General features: G+C 31.3%; 1 protein-coding gene across 1 annotated transcript in view; it reads left to right on the top strand.

The window, feature by feature from the left end:
* Positions 1 to 22450, top strand: part of LOC132728048 (uncharacterized) — a 52793-nt gene extending 30343 nt beyond the window's left edge. Inside the window, exons 2-7 of the mRNA XM_060713657.1 lie at positions 8905 to 9040; positions 9458 to 9614; positions 14195 to 14276; positions 16278 to 16457; positions 21497 to 21597; positions 22198 to 22450. Of these exons, the coding sequence (XP_060569640.1) occupies positions 8905 to 9040; positions 9458 to 9614; positions 14195 to 14276; positions 16278 to 16457; positions 21497 to 21597; positions 22198 to 22450 (909 nt within the window). The remainder of the gene's footprint in view (positions 1 to 8904; positions 9041 to 9457; positions 9615 to 14194; positions 14277 to 16277; positions 16458 to 21496; positions 21598 to 22197) is intronic.
* Positions 22451 to 22675: the final 225 nt, after the last annotated feature.

Here is a 22675-nt window from a genome sequence, read left to right as displayed (position 1 = left end):
AAGGCACAATTGAAACCACTATTAGAGTTGCAGAAATGTAATATTGACAAAGGCACAGTTGAAACCACTTTAAGAGTTGCAGAAATGTAATATTGACAAAGGCACAATTGAAACCACTATTAGAGTTGCAGAAATGTAATATTGACAAAGGCACAATTGAAATACTTTTAGAGTTGCAGAAATGTAATATTGCCAAAGGCACAATTCAAATACTTTAAGAGTTGCGGAAATGTAATATTGCCAAAGGCACAATTGAAATACTTTTAGTGTTGCAGAAATGAATAATTGCTGAAGGCACAATTGAAAACACTATTAGAGTTGCGGAAATGTGATATTGTTAAAGACACAATTGAAAATACTTTAAGAGTTGCGGAAATGTAATATTGCCAAAAACACAATTGAAAACACTTTTAGAGTTGCAGAAATGTGATATTGCTTAAGGCACATTTAGAAACAGTACTTTTAAAGTTGCAGAAATGTAATATTACCTAAAGCAGAATTGAAAACACTTTTAGAGTTGCAAAAATGTTTTATTGCCAAAAGCACAATTGAAACACTTTGAGTTGCAGAAATATAATATTGCCAAGGGCAAAATTAATACATAATAAGAGACACAGAAAAGTAATATTGCCAATAGCACAATTGAAAACACCTTAAGAGTTGCAGAAATGTGATATTGCTAAAAGCACAGTTGAAAACACTTTTAGAGTTGCAGAAATGTAAAATTGCCAAAAGCACAATTGTAAGCACTCTTAGAGTAACAAAAATGTAATATTGGCGAAGGCACAATTTAAAACACTTAAAGGGTTGCAGAAATGTAATATTGTCACTTGCAAGCTTTATAAAACTTTCCTACAGTTTCTGAAATTTAATATTTGCCCCATGTGTGGCTCTTTATTACACTTTCCTAGAGTCTCAGAAATTAAGTAAATTGTTCATTTAATTACACTTTTCTAGAAATAGTTAACTGCAGATGTTTGATTAAAACACTTTGCCTGCAAAGTCTATAAGATAACAAAAAAAAGATTAAATGATAATTTAAAAAGAGGGAGAGAAGAAAAAGAAAAAAAGTATTTAATTGAACTAATTTATTGACAAGTTTCAAGAGTTCATCTTTGTAAAACCTCTTATGTAAAGATTGCACTTAACAACACTGAGATAGGGCAGGATTGACAATTTGCCCATTAAAAGCTTTCTTTTCGTGGTTTTGTATCTTTAAAATGACCTAAGTGCCCTTTAAATCTGTCTTTAAAACTGCATCTTAATAACCCTATGTTGAATGTAAAAATATCTTAGGTGTCCTTTTTGATCTGTTTTTCAAATACTGCATATTGATAACATGGGTTTGAAAGTAAATGTTTTAAAGTACCATCAAACCTGTGTTAAGGATCACCTCTGATTAAAGATAAACCTGTGAATAAAGACCACTTAAGTAATTACCATTATAAAGACCACTTGTTTATAAAGGCCATTTGTTGTATCTCCCATCAGTGTCCTTTGTTTGCAGGTTTGACTGTAATTACAAATGGTGTCAAAAAATAGCACTTTTGTCGTAAAATGTTATTTTTAGAAATTATTGCATGATACAAGTTTTTATCTTTTTATGGTAAGAAGTATCAGTATTTAAAGTATCAGTATTTAGTATTACGATCTCCCTTTTGCTATCTCATGTTTCACAGGTTCTGTATTAAATTAAATTTGTAGAAAAAAGTATATTTTGACTGAATGTCATGGAGTTCTGGAATAAATTTTGTGTGATTTATTAGCGTTTTTGAAAAAAAAAAAACGATATGATTTTAGTTATATTAATGTTAATGGATGTTTTATGAAATTTGCATGACGAAGAGACTGGTCTTTAATTAAAATTACAGTATAAAAATTGTAAAAGAGAAATCTTTATTTATTTTAATTCATGCAATTGAAAGGTTTTTGATATATTAACTCACATTAATTTTGATCATTTATGGCCATATGTAAATTCAAGCACAGTTATTAATGCAATATAACCAACTGTTTATATAGGGCCATATAAGTGGTCAAAAACTTTTTATAATGGCCATTTTGCAATAATTTGAAAGACAATTATTGCACATGTAAAGAGATTATGAATATCTTAAGTAGACCGTACTATGTTTTGATAACCTTAGGTTTGTTTAGGTTGTGTTTATATGTTGAAAAAAACTGTGCCGACTATAAAGGGACGTTCTTTAATATTTATAAACTTGACAGTATTTATTTAGCTAACTGATTATCCGGTTTTTGAAGAGCACTGATGACAAAATAATTTTCAAAATATGTGAAAACTTTGGACAGTATTTGAAGTGACAAGTGATTTTTTTCTTTCTTTTTCGTGGTTCGTGGTTGATATAATAATTGGATGTACTATAGGCGTAATGAGATTAACACCCACGTGTATTATTTTGTGATGATCTTTAAATAGAATTGAGTAACAAATAGATCATCTTACAGATTTTAATAAATTTTTTATATGAAACTTATATATTGTGTTGCTTCTTTTCAAATATTTTGTGGATTTATATGTCTTAAAGTATTATGTGGATTTTACAAAAAATCAGATTTTTCGAAATGTACTCTATGATTTATTTAATTTAGGCTTATGTGGGTTTCACATCAATTTTGTGGATTTTATAATTTGTTCTGTGGATTTCTTTTTCCATTACAGTGATAATTTTATGGATTTTATTATTTATTCTGTGGATTTCTTTTTCTGTTACAACATTTTGTGGATTTTATGATTTATTCTGTGGATTTCATGGTCCTTACAGCAACATTTTTTTCGTGGATTTTAAAAATATATTTTGTGGATTGCTGTTTTAATTTTTCTATGGATATATATTGAGACATTTTGTGGATTGAAAATGAATGAAGAAGAACAGTCTAATTGTCAAAAGTGTTTTATAGAGGATTCATTAAGGGTAACATAATTTTCTTTATTTTTAACCCTTACCCATGCTACATCTTAAGTTAAATTTGCTATCCCTTAAACTTGACAAAACCATTCTTCATTTTAAAGGAATCAAGCAGTGCACACTATGATTAGGGGACACTCACAGACTTGCGAGCTGATATTGGTATGCACTGGCGACTGGTCACATGCATAGGATCTGTTACCACGTGAGCAGACCAAAAGTTCATATTTTCATCATCAGCTCACAGTGATGTGGGGAAGTTGTCAGCTGTGTTGACATATTTACCATTTCTATAAAGCTCCGGTATTATTTTAGGATCCCATATGTTGAGACAGTTAATGTATGGTAAAATGGCAAAAACAAAATTACTGCCATATCATGGGCCCTGAGTGCTATGACAGTCGGAGGATCAAAAGTTTGCTTATTTCTCGTGCAAAGTTGTCCCAAATAAATGAGGACATTGTACAATTAAATGGATGATATGTTGTATATATTCAAAGAATTAGTCATTCAAAATTATCAAATGCTGAAACACCGCATCAAAGAAAGAAGATTTTATTACCAAAATAAGTAATTTAATATTTATGGTCATTGTCTTTTTACACTTATATATGCTCCTGCTCCTTAAAAGGGGAGCATGTAAATTTGAACTTGTCCCTTAAAGGTATCCTGCAGTTTTACTGTCCGTCTGCCCTTCTATAGACTGACAATACAATGGAGTGTTAGTCATCCAATTGTCTTATAGACACTTTCCGAGTTTTCTGTTTTTAGTTATTTCCTCTCTCCGAAAGTGTTCTTTGTTTAGGTTGTATTGCACAGCATTTGCGTAGATGTTGAAGAGCTCATGTTATCTTATCAATGTGTTTTTTTTTACAGTACTTCTGTACTTCTTTGAAAAATTAAATTTCTGTACTTCTTTGAAAACCAGTTGTCTTATTCAATTTATATATACATATAGAGACTTAAAAGATATAACATTAAATGGGCAGGAATATCGAAACTGTGTTATCTTTAAAGCAGGTTGAAACTAAGATAGTATTGTATGTCATTCTTTCTCCACTTTAAATATAAAGATAAAACAATTTATTATCAATTGAAATATTTACACATAGGAGAAGTACCTTGTGTAGAGCTATTGTCAAGTCTTTGATCATTCTTGTTTTATCTGAAGTCTCTCATACAAAAATTAGATTATAAAGGTGAGAATTTGAAGCAGGAGCAATAAATTGTAAATCGAGTCTTTCTATTGGACGATTTCAAATTTGCAACTCAGGATATTGGACCAATCAGATGTTAATGTTTTTTTTTCTTTGTTTTTTTTCCTGACAAAAATAAAGTTCCTAATCAGTTTTACCTACAAAGGCACCAAAAACTGTAAAAATGTTATGATTTTTGTACATCCAGGAACTTAAAAGTTGATCTGTGATATCTAACTAAAAAAGTTTAAATTTCTTTTGGAGCTCTTGTTCTGTCTATTTCTTTTGGAGCACTTGTTCTATCTATTTCTTACAGAGATCTTGTTTAATTTCTTTCTTTTAGAGCTCTTATATATTTATTTCTTTTAGAGCTCTTAATATATTTATATCTCTTAGAGCTCTTCTTCCATTTCTTTCTTTTAGAGCTCTTGTTCAATTTATTTCTTTTGAGCTCTTGTTCAATTTATTTCTTTTGGAGCTCTTGTTCTATTTATTTCTTTTTAGTGCTTGTGTTCTATTTACTTCTTTTGGAGATTTTGTTCTGTTTTTTTTTTCTTTTAGAGCTCTTGTTCTATTTATTTCTTTTAGAGGTTTTTGTTCTATTTATTTATTTTGGAGCACTTGTTCTGTTTATTTCTTTTGGAGCTTTTGTTCTATCTATTTCTTTTAGAGCTCTTGTTCTGTTTATTTCTTTTGGAGCTTTTGTTCTATCTATTTCTTTTAGAGCTCTTGTTCTGTTTATTTCTTTGGAGCTCTTGTTCTATCTATTTCTTTTAGAGCTCTTAATCTATTTATATCTCTTAGAGCTCTTGTTCTATTTCTTTCTTTTAGAGTTCTTGTTCAATTTATTTCTTTTTGAGCTCTTGTTCGATTTCTTTCTTTTTGAGCTCTTGTTCTAATTATTTCTTTTAGAGCTTGTGTACTATTTATTTCCTTTGGAGCTCTTGTTTTGAAGCTCTTGTTCTATTTACATGTATTTCTCTTAGAGCTCTTGTTTTATCTATTTCTTTTAGAGGTTTTTGTTTTTATTTATCTATTTTGGAGCTCTTGTTTTATCTATTTCTTAAAGAGCTCTTATTCTATTTATTTCTTTTAGAGCTTTTGTTCTATTTATTTCTTTCCAATCTGAAGCATCCATGTCAAATATTTTGCATAGCATGCCTTGCCTTGATAAAATATTCAGACAAACCTTAGAATGCCTGTTTGAGGTATACCAAATGATTCTTTTAAAGTTACCCTTCTTGCCAAATATTCTGCATAATAAGCCTTTCCTTAAATGTTTAAAAAGTACTTTTATGAAAATAAATCGCAACAATACTTAATATTGTACAATGAACGTCCGATCCAAGATACGTTACTATTTGATGTTGTTTTCATGGTTGATTGCCGAAGTGCATAATACTTAAAGGTTCAAGTGTTATCTTTTCTCTACGCTGTTTTTTACGAGTTTTAAATTATGCATAGTGCACAGCGGGACATGTAAGAAAAATTGAACGCCATAAAATCATTCCTACGTAACCAACTAAAATATTTTCATAAGAGGTACACAGTTTTTCGTCCTTTTATGTGAAATTTACCCGCTAAATTTTCGTCATATTTAACCTGTCTTAATAATATCACAAAAGTAGTTAAGAACAGATATATCAAACAGTTCGGGTTGAAATTTTATATGATTTTTTTTTTTGGTCGCAAGAATTTTGTGTGGGATGAGAATTTTTGATGGATGTGTTATTGAAAAATATGTAACGTATTGTTACAGAAAATATGTTAATGTGAAAGTAGAAAAGAAATAACCATTTATGAATATCGTTGAAAAAGATAGTGTAATGTGTATATGTAAAATAGAAATACATGATGATATGTATCTGAAAATTTGTTGCGATAATTTGAAAATTTGAGCATACTTGTGAATGGATGCGAAAAATATATGGCGTGAACATTGAAATGAAATAAATGGTTTTTTCATGGATAAGTGAAAATTTGTGTTCACTCAAAAAAAAAAGTACAACATGATTTAAAACTTCGAATTTTGCTAAAATTTTATTTATAACAGTTAAAAAATTGCTTATAGATGATAGCAGTTTGTTTACCGAACAAAGAGAAGTGTTTTGAATTGAGCACGGATGAATTATAGAGGATTATTATGTTTATTTTCAAAAAAAGGAGAAAACTAAATAACTCAATGGTACGTTCGTTTTACATGTTTTTATATAAATATGTCCTTATTCTGGATTTATAGAATAGAGGTAATCGCTCGTTAAATTTTCACAAAAGGTTTTCAAATGTTTTGTTATTTATGTACTGCCTGTTTGGTCCAAAAACTATTGTAAACTTACTCGGAAAATTTAGGACATTGCGATAGTTTTGTACAAATCTATGGATACCCTTGTTGTACTTGAAATGTTACAGAATAAGATGTTTTTTAAGGGTATTGTTACAATGTTGAAAGGCATCTGGAGTAGTTCGGTCAACTGATGTAGAGAACCGATGTTACGTAGTGCGGCACTAATGATCGAGACTGATCCAGTGTCCAGTGTTCGTCTCTACACCAAATTTTTACCTTAATAACCTTTCTACCCTGCTGAATTTCTGAAATGGACTTGCCCTCTTTTGAATTTAGAAATATCCATTGTGAATTTTTGGGGATTTTTGTATGAAATGACTAAACTAAATAATGTACAGTCTAGCTGGTCTCTATGATACAGCATACTAAGGATCTGGCTCAAAACTGTTGGCATGCAGGCTTAGTTATTAATAACATTATAATGTTGCTTTGAATTAATCTTTACAACACGGGTTTCATAAATGGTTTTGTCCATCTTTCAATTTAGACAAAATCATTTATCATTTTTTTGGAAAAAATTTCAAAGCATATTATTAAAAAGAAAAATAGCAAACAGTGCAGACACTGTGTTTTGACTATGTGTCAGCTCATCCTGGTCTGCAATGGTCACAAACATCAAATTATCTACCACCAGCAGGCTAAAGGAAATATATTTTAAAGGTCCTTAAACACATGGTAAAATATAACATTTTTTTCAACTTTATATGGTTCGCTTGGTTCTCAACTTACACTGTTTGCTTGATATGAAGTATTCCTGCTAAGTTGAAAACCTGTAAAGCATGCAGACATTCAAGGGTGCTGCATTCTATGAACATTGCCTTGCCTTGTTGACCTATGTTCTCAAGTTTGAAATCAGTACAGTTCAAGAAAAACATTGAAACCTGAAGTCAATGTGACAGTGGAGTTAGATGCTAACAAATCTGAAATTTCAGCTTTCTTGAAAAGGCAAACACTGACAACTATTGGTATAGGGAGACACTAAAGTTGTGTTCACTCCTTACTCATTTCATGATAATGGTGATAGTGGCTGCACACCTTCAGATGAGCCAAAATATTGCAAGAAAATCAAACTTGTGAAAAATGTACTAAGATTTTAAGAGAAGTAAAAAGATTCAAGTGATAATTTATGTTATGTGTGATTAATGACTGATCTAGCAGACTTTATCACTGATATTTGAATGGTACTGCGTGACTAACACAGTACTGTACTGTGGTACTAATGCTATTTTTTGCATATTTTGGCAGGGATAAAAATGTAAGGGCTGTTTGCAATGTGCAAAATCCATTTTTTGTCAGCTCCAAAACATTTTACTTTTAAATACATATTCATAATATTCATGAAAATTAGCATGAATGAGAAGGCATGCTGCTTTAAACATATTGTTGATTTCAAAGGTGACTGTTAAATTATTTATGTTTGTTCAGGTAATAGGTCTATGTCTGGATGTCAATATTATTTTAGTGCCTCTTGAGTGATTGGCAAAGTGTAGAAGTTACATGAACCTGTCTTGTTTGCACAATCTCTTGAATTAATAATATTAATGTTAATTGATTAAATATCTAAATATGCCAGCATGAGTTATGTGTCCTGTTTTTATTTTAATGTAGCTGGATCAGTATTAAAATCGAATTTGACCTATAAATAATGATCCAATGGAATTTGATAAAATGTTGGCGTGAAGTTCAGTTATATCAGTGCTTTATGTTTCGAAGAGATGTTCATTAATTTTGTTGGGTGTAGTAATTTGTTCAGAATACAAACTGTTTGCTTACTGTAAGCTATGATCCATCTTTATGAAAAGAAAAATATTTTTTCACGAGGCAGTCCAAGGCAATATAATTCAGTCTCCCTGAAAATATGACTGTCAGACTTTCAGAAACTTCCTTTCATGAAAGACTGTCAAATTTTCAGAAACTTCCTTTCATGAAAGACTGTCAAATTTTCAGAAACTTCCTTTAATGATAGACTTCAGACTTTCAGAAACTGCCTTTCATGAAAGACTGTCAGATTTTCAGAAACTTCCTTTCATGAAAGACTGTCAGATTTTCAGAGACTTCCTTTCATGCTAGACTGTCAGATTTTCAGAAACTTCCTTTAATGATAGACTTCAGATTTTCAGAAACTCCCTGTCATGAAAGACTGTCAGATGCTCAGAAACCTTTACATAAAATACCTTCCTCTCGGAACTTTCTTTTTCATGAAGACCCTCCTCCTCTTGGAACTTTCTTTCTTATGGGAGCTAGACCTTCCTCCTCTCAGAACTTTATTTCATGGAAGACATGTCCCTCTAAGCTTAATCCTTTCATAAAAGACAATGCACTCTTTCATGAAAGACATTCAGACATTCAGAGTTTCGTTTTATGAAAGAGTTTCTTTCTAGTTTAAGATCAATTATACCATAATTAATATTTTTCATTTGATGTATCATTTCAGATTTGCCACCATCCAGGCTGTACAAAGAATAATGAGAACCGACCCATGCTGCTGTGTAAAGAATGTGACAGTAATATACACCAGAGACCGGAATACACCGGACATCTCGTACTAGATCTACCAAAGAGAAAATCACGTAAGATATATTATAATCAAACATCACGTAAGATATATTATAATCAAACAAGAATTCATGGAATTGTTTATTTTAGACTAATTTTACACTTTTCATGAATTAAATTATTTAAATAAAAGACTATTAGTAATTGTTTATTGTATTCAATTAATTTTCTCAGAAACGAAACAAAATACAACCGAAAAAAAACACACAAAAAAACAGTCCCCTACTCAATTAGAAAGAAATCCTTCTTTAAATGAAAAAAGCTTTCTTATACATGACAGTATGACAATATCATCATCATTCGAAATTTAATTTTAATTTGAAAAATTGAGGTAGCTAGATGTATAAAAACATTCTACTGTATTCTTATATTAGTTTGACAATCCGTAACAGTCATACTTGCAATATTCACTTGTTATTTCACTTATATAGAGCATGAACGTACAGCGAGGTTCGCCCACGCTAATTCTACGCCGGCTTTTCCCAACAATATGTCGATGTCAAGTATGGATATCGAGGAGATTGAGAATGACGAGGGTATAGAAGACGGTGACGGCCCTATCACCATGGAAACAGAACAAAAACAAAGGTAGCAAATAAAGCGCTTGGCGAATGGCTCTTTTTCGCTTTTGATAGTTCACTTAGGTACTTTGTCATTGTGTTGTGATTTGTGTGGCACATATGAATAAAGTATGATTTTTCATAATTATGTTTTATATAAACCTCTGAGAAGAGATGTTGTTGGCATGGCCGACCGAGTGGTTAACTCGTCAGACTTGTAATCCTTGAGCAAGAAACTTTACAATCATTGCACAGTACTGGTTGGTTCAAGGAACAGAATTGAAAGTGTGTCTTTAAGCTTATAGCTTCCGAGACAATCATACTAAAATAAATTCTGTATAAACATAAGGTCTTTAAACCTGCCTATGAAGTTTGTAAAAAGGTGATTGTTTTATGAAGGTGGGCTGATACTCAGAAAGGCATCTTTGGTAATTTACCTCTGTCAGTAAAAGATTGAAAGTTGCGATGCAGAATTACATGTTTTAGTGATATTAAAATCTAAACATTAAAAGATGAATAATTATGAACACTGCCTACCCATTGGGCCACACTGTAACCTCATTTCAACTCTTGAAGTGTTTTGGCTGGCAAAAGAAAAACATTTTTTAGCAAAATTATTAAAATAATTTTCTGCTTGTTGACAATCTGATATCAAAAATTGTGTGTTCTAAGCCGAAATTAAGTGTCCATCGACCCAATTGGACACTGAGAGTACAGACACCGAATACAGACATACATATATGATATATTGAGAAAATAATATTAGCTGGTAAAGCTATTGTTTTGATTAATGAATGAAAAGTAGGTGAAAAATACAGCATTTAACATAACATAGATAGATAGAAAAGTGCTAATTGCTCGGACTCAGGTAGGCGTTTGTATACTAACAGGGGTTTAGTAATGCAAGTTCAATCATGGTCCTAAAAAAGCTTGTTTTCTGACATGTATGGTTTGACAGGTGTACAAGAAAAAAAATGATATTTTGGATATTTTTATTCCTAAAATTTGTCCGTGGACTATAAAAAATAATGTATAGAAGCGAGAGGTACCATAGACATTTGTGTAAGAAGTAAGAGTTTTGATGTTTTAAAAAAGTGTCTCTAATTTATGACTAGTTTATCTAACCCTTAAAGTGTATATTGTCACCTTAAGGCAGTAACAAGTTAACTCCGTATATAAATAGTAAGTAAGTAAGTAACGACTTTATTTAACGAGGCTTACACATTCGGTTTCCCGATCTTCCATGTGGGTTTCGGCAAAATTCAATAAGAGTTAACCTGTTACTGCACTAAGATAACGAATTATAGTTTGTATATATCCTGCAAGAATTGTTGTTTGAATTTCAAAAAAAAGAATACTTCTACAGCAATGCTTGTATGAAAGAATAATTGTAGTATTTTGTCTAAGAAATGAATGGCACATACACAAAATCATCGCTAAATGGCTGAAACATTTCTTAAAACAGCAGCATGATATTTTGTTCCCATTAACATACAAAATCTGTGTGTGTTGAATAACATTAACATTTAATGTTACATTTTTTTGGAAAATCAACAATAAGATTATTGAGACAATATTATTTTACTTTTGATTTTTATACAAACATTTCATAAGATATATCTTTATACCCTTTAAAGGGTTTGCACTGAGGTTTTTATGACATGACGGCACTTGACATGATTTTCCGGGATCAAATTGTTCCATTTGCAGACGGGTATAGACAATAACTTGTATGCTAAATTTCAGATCATATGCTAACTTGGTTTGTTGAGAAAAATAACACTATTAATTGTGAAAAATGACCCAATTCAAATTAGGCTAATAACAGAAAAATGCGAATAAATTTTTGGGTTTATTTCTAAATAAACTTTTGCAAATCTGTCTGTTTTACCTACACCAGCAAGCCGATCATTGCAAGAAATTCAAATTTGGATCTCGGTGGAGTTCCTTTAAGGTATTCAAACTGAAAGTGATTAGTCTAAATGTGCCACCTGTATAAAGAGGCAGGTCAGACAACACATTTGGGTAGCAAAAATGAGCGATGTCATGACAAAACCACCATAGTGGGTTTGCGACCAGCATGGATCCAGACCAGCCTGGGCATCCGCGCAGTCTGATCAGGATCCATGCTGTTTACTATCAGTTTCTCTACTTGTAATAGGGTTTGTTACCAAACAGCATGGATCCTGATCAGACTGCGCACTATGTTGGTTTTGTCATGGCGCGGCTCAAATTATGATAAAAGGCACATTAGGCCTGGGAAACTAATGAATTTTTACTTCTTTAGAAATAGCAAAAAATTAATTTTATAACATTATATTGTACATAATTGTTTTAGATCATGTTAGATGCTTGTAACCTGAAGAATCTAGCAATAAATGTAAAATACTTTGCCATAAAAGTAGCAGAATGTAAACAAAGTAGTATTTCAACTTCCATACAAAATACTATATCACTATTACTGTACTAATTACCAAAGAGCAACAGAGGCAAAAGATGCTTCAGGTAATTGGCCAATGAGTAACTTTCTGTAAACAATCATTTTTTTTAAAAAACATCAGCAATAAAAAGCTTTTTAAACATAAAAGTAAAATATTTCTGAGGCAAACGTGAATGGCCTTTAAATGAAGTTAGTGATAAACTAAAATATTTTATAGGTTATAGCAAGAGTTTTTAATTATTAAATGTTTTGGGAATTATCCAGATTTTCATACAAAGCAACAAACTGATTGAAAAAATAAAATTACGGTTGGATCAGTTACAAACTGTTATTACCTAAGTGCAGCAACGCGATAACTCCTATCAGTTTTTAATATGAGTTAACCAGTTACTGCACTGAGGTGACTATATATATTCATTTTTGTGATGGTAAATTTATAAAATAAAAAATATATGTTTTGATATAGAGGTGTCAGTATACTTTTTGAAAATTTGAATTTTACTCAATGAAATGCCCCACTGTTGGTGGAAGACGCGTTTCAATAAATGTTTATTCATGAGGAAAATCATATGCAAAGAATGATAATATTTTGGCAAAAATCTGAATAAAACGTTGATTCTACACTACCCACATCTCACGCTGGGAGTTGACATTTTTGTGGAAATTTGCATATCAAGGTCATGTGTTATAACACAGCTTTTATCACACCTATATTTTTGTCAGGTTAGATTTTACCCAATATTTCTCAAAGACGTTCATTTGTTTCTCAAAAAAAAAATATTAAATAAATAGTAAAAAAAATTAATTAGATAAAAGCAGTAGAAAACCAACAAAAATTACATTAAAAACAACATACAGGTACATAAATCAATCATCTTTGAAGAGAAAAATAACTGAACTTTTTGGTCTGTTTACTAGTATGTAATGACACCTATTCAGAAGGTCAAGTGTATTTCTCAGGTGCTCTCAAATTGGACCAAATTGAACTATCTGTAAAGGCTGATTATTTAATACAAAAACTACTTCCATTTGTATTTGAAATTGTTTGATAATTAGAAAGTTGTTCCCCATTAAGTTATAGATATTATGTGACAGTCTATGACACAGACTGTCTTCCTTAATTATTTTTTTCTTAATTTAATCAAATTGTCTCCCTTTGCTTTTTTCAAATTGATTTTTAAGAAATCGTCTCCCTTTGTTTTTCAAATTGATTTTAGAAATTGTCTCCCTTTGTTTTTCAAACTGAATTTGGACAAATTGTCTCCCTTTGATTTTGAAATTAAAGTGACAAATGACCTTCCTTTTAAAGCATTCTCTGTATATGTTTTTAATGAAATTATCTCCAAAATTGTCTCAATTTTGTATTTAAAGTAATTGTTTTAAAGATTGTCTACCTTTAATTTTTTGTAATTTCTGTATTTCAATTCCTCCATTGTTATAACATTAACATTATTTCTAAAACATGAGAAATACGATATCCTTGATACTTAATTGGTTTTCTTTGTTTTAAACATTTCTTCCTACAGGGAAGAACAAATATATAAACCAAGACTGTTTATGTGCAGTTTATTATAAAGTTTAATTTTGTGCATACATGCAATTTAGAAATTGTTTTAAAATAAATTGTGGAACATTTAACATAAAATGCAGCAAAATCTCTTTGATCTGTTGAAATTTGCTTGCTGAGGAAAAATTGATTGGGAATTATTTGTAATACAATAGTGTTGTACAGGGAAATTGTTCCATAAGGAAGCTTCAATTGAAATGGCTTTTGGAAAATTCAGGTTTGAAATTTTGTCACATTGTAAATTGCTGCTGCATTATGAATAAAAATACACACATTTAGGTTAGCTTAGTTCTGAGGTGTAACTTCAGATGTGGCCTTGTAATTAGTTTTACTGTAACAACATTTTATTACCCTTCCCTATAATGTTACTGCATCATTTCATTTGATTACACTTCTAGCATAATTTCAGCAAGATTTGATTACACTTTTAGCATAATTTCAGCATTAGTTGATTATACTTTTCGCATAATTACAGCATGATTTGATTACACTTTTAGCAATATTAATTACAGCAAGATTTGATTATACTTTACCATAATTTCAGTGTGATTTAATTACACTTTTAGCATAATTAATTACACTTTTCTTTATTTAATTTCAGCAAAGAAGTTCCAGAAATGGGTGAGGTAGAGAAGAAACTGAAAAGAAAGAAAGTTGTCAAAGCTAAACGGAGACACACAACTGTAAGTGATTAACAATAACTTTAAATACCAATATTTCAAAATAAAGGAAATTATATAATGTCTAATGATAGGTAAGCCAATTAAAAGCAACAAATAAGCAACAAATTTAGGATGACCTTTTTTATTGGGAGACCAGGTGGGTGGGGGAAGATATGGGAAACATCATTTATTACCCAACATAACCCAACCATAAGTGATGGAATATTTAATGAAAAATGTTTCATGTCCATTGGGCTTAACCTGGTTATCCAAATATTGCTGACTAAACAATTTTAGTGATCCATCATAAGGTCACTGACTGGCAGTCGCTTACGCTTGACTTCTATGGGTTATGGCCTAGTTTACAGACAATTGATGGTTCTTCATTGAGGTACATTTGTCCAGGTACATTTGTGTGCATAAATGATCCACAAATTGTGGTGTGTACTTGAACAATCCACAATGCACTGTGCCAAAATGAAAATGCATAAACAAATAAGAAAAGGAGTATAATGTGACACTACACCCCCTCCACCCTGATTTCCTTGCCCATTCACTGTTGCAGTGATGCCCTAATCAACCTCTTTCTCCCTCCCTTCCTGTCACCCGCCACACCAACAAACAAAACAATTGAACATTTGTTAAAATGAATGAAAATAGTGACTTTAATGCACTTGACAGTTGACATCACTGTATGTCCGTATAAAGCGAAGGTCAGAATCTCTCAATGTAAATATTAATTTATGTGTAATACCCACTTTAATAGAGTGATAAAATATGAGTTAATCAAGATATGTATGTAGATAATTGAAAAAAAATGCCTTAAAGGTTATTTTTTTATGAAATATTAATAAAAGGCAGTTGAGTTGAAAGTGTTAATATCCTTGAACTGGGGAAACCACTGTGAAGTTTTTATCACACTTCCTGCATGGATGAATGCACTTATTATCAAAATATAGGATTCTTATCAGATTGGAATGAACTATAAATGTAATAGGGTAACTAAATTCTTTTGCCTGTTTATAAACTGTCAAAACCTGTCATAAATGTTGAATGGCCAGTTTTGCTTTTTGTGTGTGTTCAGGTTTGATTACCTTGGCTACTGGAGTAATTACCATATGGGCGAGTTTTGCTCAGACTCCTTGTTCTTAGATTTTGTCATTAACACAGTGTGTAACCTGTATCACCAGGATGCGATTGTAACACCAAGAAAGTGGTGACACAAATATTAGCCACAATAAGAAATTAGAAATGTGTATTAGTAAATTTACCTCTTCTTGGTAAAACAATTGCACCTTTGTGATATTTTTGATAATTAAACAAGATAACTTTACTGTTACTACTGCCTCTAAAGCCAAAACCTATTTATAGCCTCATTCCTAGGTTCTTAAACACAAATTGAAGACCAGTCTGCCACCAGAGCTTAACTATTGGCTATTTTTCAAATTTATTATAAGGAGCAACCAATCAGCTTTCAGTGTTGTAGACTGGTCCCCAGTTTCAAGTATCAATCCGTGCGTAAAAGTTCTTGAAATCACTATGAGTGTATCCTGCAGTTTTTCCCCCTGAATTAAATTGTGTGCTATTTTTGTGGGTATGTTTGTTAAGAAAACTTGTATATTTCAAGCTTTTTATGTATATTAACATTTCTATTGCCATTAATTGCTATGCTGATAAAAATGTAAAGATATTGTAAAAGTGATGATGGGAATGAAATTCTTCTTGGCAATCAAAAAATTCTTTTTGGTCAAATTGAGATCTTAAAATTTCGATAAATTTATTGTTCACATAGTAAGAAGATTATATTTTTTTGAATTTGCTCTGTATATAATGTTCAAACTTTTAAATTGAATGGAAAGTCACGAAAAATTGGAAACTATTGTTGAAAAAGTGTAAAACTTTATTTCGATTGATAATTGCGTGCATTCCATCTTAAATACAAAAATAATTGTCACTTTTGCAATATAATGCGATTGTAAAAATGATTGCTTTAATGCGTTGATTGGTGATATGCTAATACAGGGGGTTCGTAGTCACAGTGCGAGTGACATTTTCAACGGAAATGACGTACAATCTGATGACGAGGAAATTAAAGGTCAACGATTTAGTTACCATGGTAGCATTGACGAAAACGCTCTTGGCGTGGAGGAGTATAAACGGCGACCATCAATATCTTCGCCACCACAAGCTCTTCAACGAAAGGTGCTTGATCAGTGTCTTGTAGAGTCTTGCTTTAAATTTAGAATCTCACTAAATGTTGTTTTGTTTTTTACTTGTAGACAGTTTGGTGTGAGTTTAGATGCTTGTGTTTAACAATGTAAAACCGGGATGCAGTGATTTTATTATTTTAGTTGCTAATACTTATATTTTGTGAATGCGTATTTCTTATAAAAGCTACTTGATCACTATTTTGAGATGATTTTATTTTTTGTCACACGTTTTACAAAATGATTTTTTATCTCATTTTTTGATATTTTTTTAGTTTTTTTTCTATTTTTCACGATAAAGGTTTCTCTTGCTAAAACTTCCCAGGTACAAAATGCATGGCTTAATATTTTTAAAGAAAACAGAATAATCGCTGCAGTTTAGAATAGTTAGTACTGATTTATAGGCCAACAGTGCAGACCATGACTGGCCAGCACATCACCATGATCAGACTGCAGTTTATACATAGTTATTTCCTGCAGGCAGGATGCGAGCTAGTTCATGAACAAAGGAATTATGATGAAAAAAAAATCACTCAAGTTGTGGTCAAGAAGCTCTGATAGAAATGAAAATTAATATGATGTTTTAGTGGGACACATAAATTAATTATTTAGTTATATATATTCTAGAAACTCATTTTGGTTTTATGTATCATAGATTTTGCATGAAAGCTGCAGGGACTTGAGCTTTTACTTAGACAGTAGAAATTATCATTTTCATTGTTGTCAGTGTTTTTTATGCTTGACATCTAAATGCTGTTGTTTTGTTGTTTTTTGTTGTTGTTTTCTTTTCAATTCTGGGTATGTTTTATTGCCTTGGTCTTATCTTTTCAAGGGAGCCTACTCAAAATGATGATAATATTTAGAAATAATTACCTCCCTTATTTTTTTAAGTCTTCGATCAAACCCTGCCATAAGGATTCTGGATTCCTGCCTGTAAGGAATATTTAAAGCTAAGAAAATTCAATGGTTCTACTCAGGTGCCTTCAAATTTGTACCTGAAATAATACTCACAGGAGCACAATAGGTCTAATCCTCAGCCAGTAAAGCTGGAAAGTCACCTCCATGTCATTTTGACCAACCAACCAAACAACAACAACAACAAAAAACCTCGTCAAAACCCAGACATCAAGGCATCTTATAAGATTCAGAGCTTGCTGAGTAGATATTTAAATAGACAAGATAAGAAAAAATGCATCAGAATACAAGAACTAATAATTGGCGCTTGTCAGGATATGATAGAGCCAATTTTTTTCTTAAGAAAGAAGTACTCTCATAGCCTGTGGTTAATCTTTTAGTCTGTGCCATTATCCGCAGAGAAAAGTGTACTGTCATGCTTTAAAGCTGCACATCCCAGGTTCATGCTTATTTCCATTAAAAAATTTAAAACGTATTAAAAAGTAAAATATTATGAAGTGGACAAAGAAAAATTTTTTCTCATTGCAAACATCACTGGTAATCCATGTAAATAATCAAAAAGTGGTCAAAAAAGCAAAAATAGTGCTTACTGCTTAATAGTAATGCAGTAGGAATATAGCGATACTTATAATACTGCAAAATCAGTCCTTAATTGCATATGATGTATAAATTATTACTTGAATCTTAAATATTTTTACTTTTCTTAAAATCTTAGAACATTTTTCTCTGGTTTGATTTTCTCAAAATGTTTTTTTCGGAGGCATGCTGCTTTAATAAGAGGTTAATATATAGTCTCAAATAAAAAAGACGCATGCAATGTATAAATAATTACGGAAATATTTGCTATTGTTATTTATGAAATTAAAAATGGATGAGGAACCATTTTGTGCAGACGGCACTCTTACTGAATCAATAAAAATCTCTTTAAATGTCAGCAAATTAACTTAGATTTTAGTCATAGGGTTTCTTCAGGTCATATGAAGTTTATCTTAGAAAATCTATATTGTAAGCTGTATATACTAGTACATTGTTCTTTAGGAAATTATTAAAAGATCATAAAAGAGTCATAAATCTACAGTGTTATTACTATAGCAGTAAAAATATATATGAAATATATATATGAAAACAGTAGTTAAGTGATTCCAAGCATTTAATTTAATGTACAAAGTACATTTTTGCATGAAACATTGATTTTAATATATGTAATATATTTTGGCGAATTTGTTTGAGTGGAAAATACTCTAGACTGACATGAAACACAAATGCTAGGCTTGAGTATGTCCGAAATCCAAAATCTGTGAATAATTGATAAAGTTACTCAAATTTTTAAAATTGTACTTCAAAGGTCAAGGTCATTGGGGGTCAAGGTCATATTTTAATACTCGATATGAAATTGTCATCCTTAACAACATAGATATTCATGGCAAATGATAAAGATATATCTGGAATGATACATACAGACACAAAGACAGACACCCCACTGGTGTAATGATTAACATGAAAGCATTAAAGTGTCCCATTTTAGAATTGTAACTTGGTAAAAGAGGAATTTAACTGACTTATTTTATCATACAATTTTCATAATGATTTAAGAGTGATAAATTTAGTGACCTATTACCTTAGACTAGTACAGCTTAAGAAGGAAGTTTTTGTTTATAGGCGTATCAAAGAATAGGATAGTTTTTTTCTTCTTCTATTTTCAGCACTGTTTATAGATATTAACCCGTTTATTTATAATTATTTGCCAAACATAGTATCTTATGTAAGCTTCATTTGGATTACATACGGCATGCTTAGTGCCCAACCCCGTTACATTTCGGCACTATGTATTCCTCTTTTGACTACATCTGACAGACCAAGTGGGAGACTATGAGATTATAAAATTTTTTACTTTGGATTCTTACATGGAAGGAAGCTATCTAGCTAGCTTACAAAAAGGTTTAAGGTTCTACTCAGATGCATTTTTCAGCTTGTGCCAGAAATCATGCACGGAGGGGCACTTCAGGGCTTTCTCCACGTTTCATGCTGGAAAATCGCCATATTATGTATGGTCTATACAATGACCTGTCAGTGTGACTAAAAACCTGACCACAAAAAAAAAAAAATAAAAATAAAAACGCTTTGAAAAAAAAAGATAAAATTCACATTAAATAAGTTCATATTTCTGCTGTTTTTCTAATGTTTCTCTAAACATTGATGAAAAATGAGAATTTCTTACTACACTATACATATAAAGGTTCATTAAATAAACTAGTAGATAAGAACTTACATTGACCTGTAGTATTCATTATCTATAACTATATACATGTACCTAGCCAATTAGCATGCCAATTAACTTAAATTACCATTGTTAGATTAATTTAAAACCTTATCAACATGGCCTCTCATTTGGACAAGATTTAAACACTATAATCTGGCAATGATTTCATTTTTCTTGTCATTTTTCTGACGAAAGTGAAGATAATTTATTTTTCCATGCATTTGCAACTTCAATAACAATTTTGGTTATTATGAATCTTCCTGTAGTAATTATGTTCTGGACACAGTGATTATTTATGCACTTATAATTTTATGTGAACACGCATCTTGTTTTAGCAGATAATTATCATGCATGTATGTTCAAACACGGATGTTGTGTATTTAAGCACTAGTAGTGTATGTTCAAACACTCGTGTTGTGTATTCAGTAACCAGTCATGTATGTTCAAACACTCATGTTGTGTATTCAGACACACATCACAAATGTTCAGACACTCATGCTGTGTATTTAGACACTCATCATATATGTTCAAACACTCATGTTGCATATTCAGACACTCATCACAAAATTAATGTCCATACACTCATGCTGTGTATTCAGACATTTGTAGTGTATAATGTTCAAACACTCATGTTGTATATTCAGGCATTCATCACAAATGTCCAGACACTCATGCTGTGTATTCAGACATTTGTAGTGTATAATGTTCAAACACTCATGTTGTATATTCAGACACTCATCACAAATGTCCAGACACTCATGTTGTGTATTCAGATATTTGTAGTGTATAATGTTCAAACACTCATGTTGTATATTCAGACACTCATCACAAATGTCCAGACACTCATGCTGTGCATTCAGACACTCGTCATGTATGTTCAAACATTCATTTTTGGTATTCAGACACTCAATTCAGACACTAATTAAGCCTCATCATTTATATTCAGACACTTGTCTTATACTTTTAGATAGTTTTACCTTATAACTCCTTATATATTTACATTAACAGTGTAATCAATATCATTAAAAATATAAAAGATTTTTCCTTACATGTAATGAAACCCTTAAAAAGTTCAAATTATGATGACAAAACATTATGTACAATGAACATTACTACTATGTTTATTTACCGTTACCTTCAAACATTTTCTTGACATAATGTTACCTTAGTGCAGTAACGAGTTAACTACTTTTAAATTATATAAGGAGTTAATCCCTTACCGCACTAAGATGACAATATTTACTCCTGCGTACCAATATTTTCTTTTTGTACTATTATCCACATTAAAGGGACTCCACTGAGGGTTTTTGACATGATGGGACTGAGAATAATTTTTCCAGATAAATGTACCATTTGATGTAGGTTTAGACCACTGATCTTTGTGCAAAACAGATCATTCACGCACTTTGTTTTTCCAGAATAATTATTCAAATTGTCAAAAAATAACCCAAAATGAAAAGCGTTTAAACACGTTTCACTCAAATCAGGCTAAGAAAAGCATAAAAATACGATTTTGAATTGATTTCAAAGTAAATTTCTTAACTATCTTTGCATATATTTCTGTTTAAAGTGCCCCAGCTCATTTATGTAAGAAATTCAAATGATTATTTTTTTAGGCTTTTAAACAAACCCTTTAACTCCTGCATACCAGTATATTCTTTTTGTACAATTATCGACATTAACAAAATGTTTAAAGCTTTATATTTTTGCTTTAGGAACCTTAATTAATAAAGGTCTATGATTTGGTTACTAATATTGATTGTCTTTCCACTAATTCTCATACAGCAGTATGCATCTTTTTGTATGTAATAGTTCTAATATTATGATGTTTTCAATGCTTATTTTTCATTTCACTTTAGGGTGCAATAAACCATGAGACTTTTACGATGAAAATTCGAAGTATTGATAATGAAGATGAAGATATTGAAATTGTTGCAGCGGAGAAAAATGTCTCGCTAAGGTAACAATTGCTGACTTCTCGGTAATCGTCGGACATTATAGTTTAAACATACTAAAAACTGATTTTTGTTTGGATTACGATCGAAGCTCGAACCTTATTTTAGCAGTAAATGTTGACAATGCTGTGTCAATGAAACCAGTGTGTCATAAATTAAAAGGAAACATTGATTGTTGTTTTACTATCAAGCACCGAGAAATGTAGAGCAGGCTGTCCTACCATATAAACTTTTGACTAACTCAACAAAAATTCATAACTTTTTTTTAATCTTAATAGCTACTAAATATCTTATACATGTATGTTGTCTGTGTGAAAATTTAGACAAAACCATTCATCATTTTAAAGGAAATTTTTTCAAAATAACTCTGAACTGAATAGGGAACAGTGCAGACCATGATCAGATGGCATAGATGTGTCAGCTGATCTTGGTCTGCACTGGTTGCATGGGTAGAGTGTGTAGCAGCTATCAGGCTTTAAAGATTTCAACATATGCATGTTCAGCATTAGATTTGTCATAGAGCTCTGAAGTTTTGCTATTTCTATATTTTCATATTATTTTTTTTTTATATTTTTACTATCTAGATTTTTTTTCTTGTTTTGTAGAGAAGCCATTCAGCCGATACTTGAGAGACGTCGAATAAGTATCGGAGTTATCAACGTGTTTGTCGAGGCCTCTAATACACCTTTACCTCTGAACTGCGAGACATTCCTCCTGGGAGGAACTACCATGTACATCAAAGGTAAGTTGTCTGTAATGTATTGTAGTCTCCCCTGTTCAGGATTTAGCAACCAGCAATACCGCTCAATGGGCGGGACACCAAGGGACGGATATTCCGATCTGAACCGCAACATATGACAAATACTATTAACCTGGAACTTGCAAATCTAAGCTTTTCCGAGTTGAACTCCTGGTACAAACAAACTTTTACTGTTATAACTTCACAGTGCACTACTGATCACAATTGATGAGTCAACCTATTTAGGTTTTTTTCAAAGTTGTAACTGTTAAAGTTTATCTTTACCCAGGAATTAGCTGGAAAAAGCTAATACACTCTTAATTCAGGAAAAAGTTTATACGAGC

The sequence above is a fragment of the Ruditapes philippinarum genome, unplaced genomic scaffold, assembly GCF_026571515.1.
Source record: "Ruditapes philippinarum isolate M1 unplaced genomic scaffold, ASM2657151v2 ctg1532_1_1_1_1, whole genome shotgun sequence".
NCBI classification, from domain to species: Eukaryota; Metazoa; Mollusca; class Bivalvia; order Venerida; family Veneridae; genus Ruditapes; species Ruditapes philippinarum.
The sequence above is the reverse complement of the archived record's forward strand: the minus strand, read 5'-3'. Positions and strand labels throughout refer to the sequence as shown.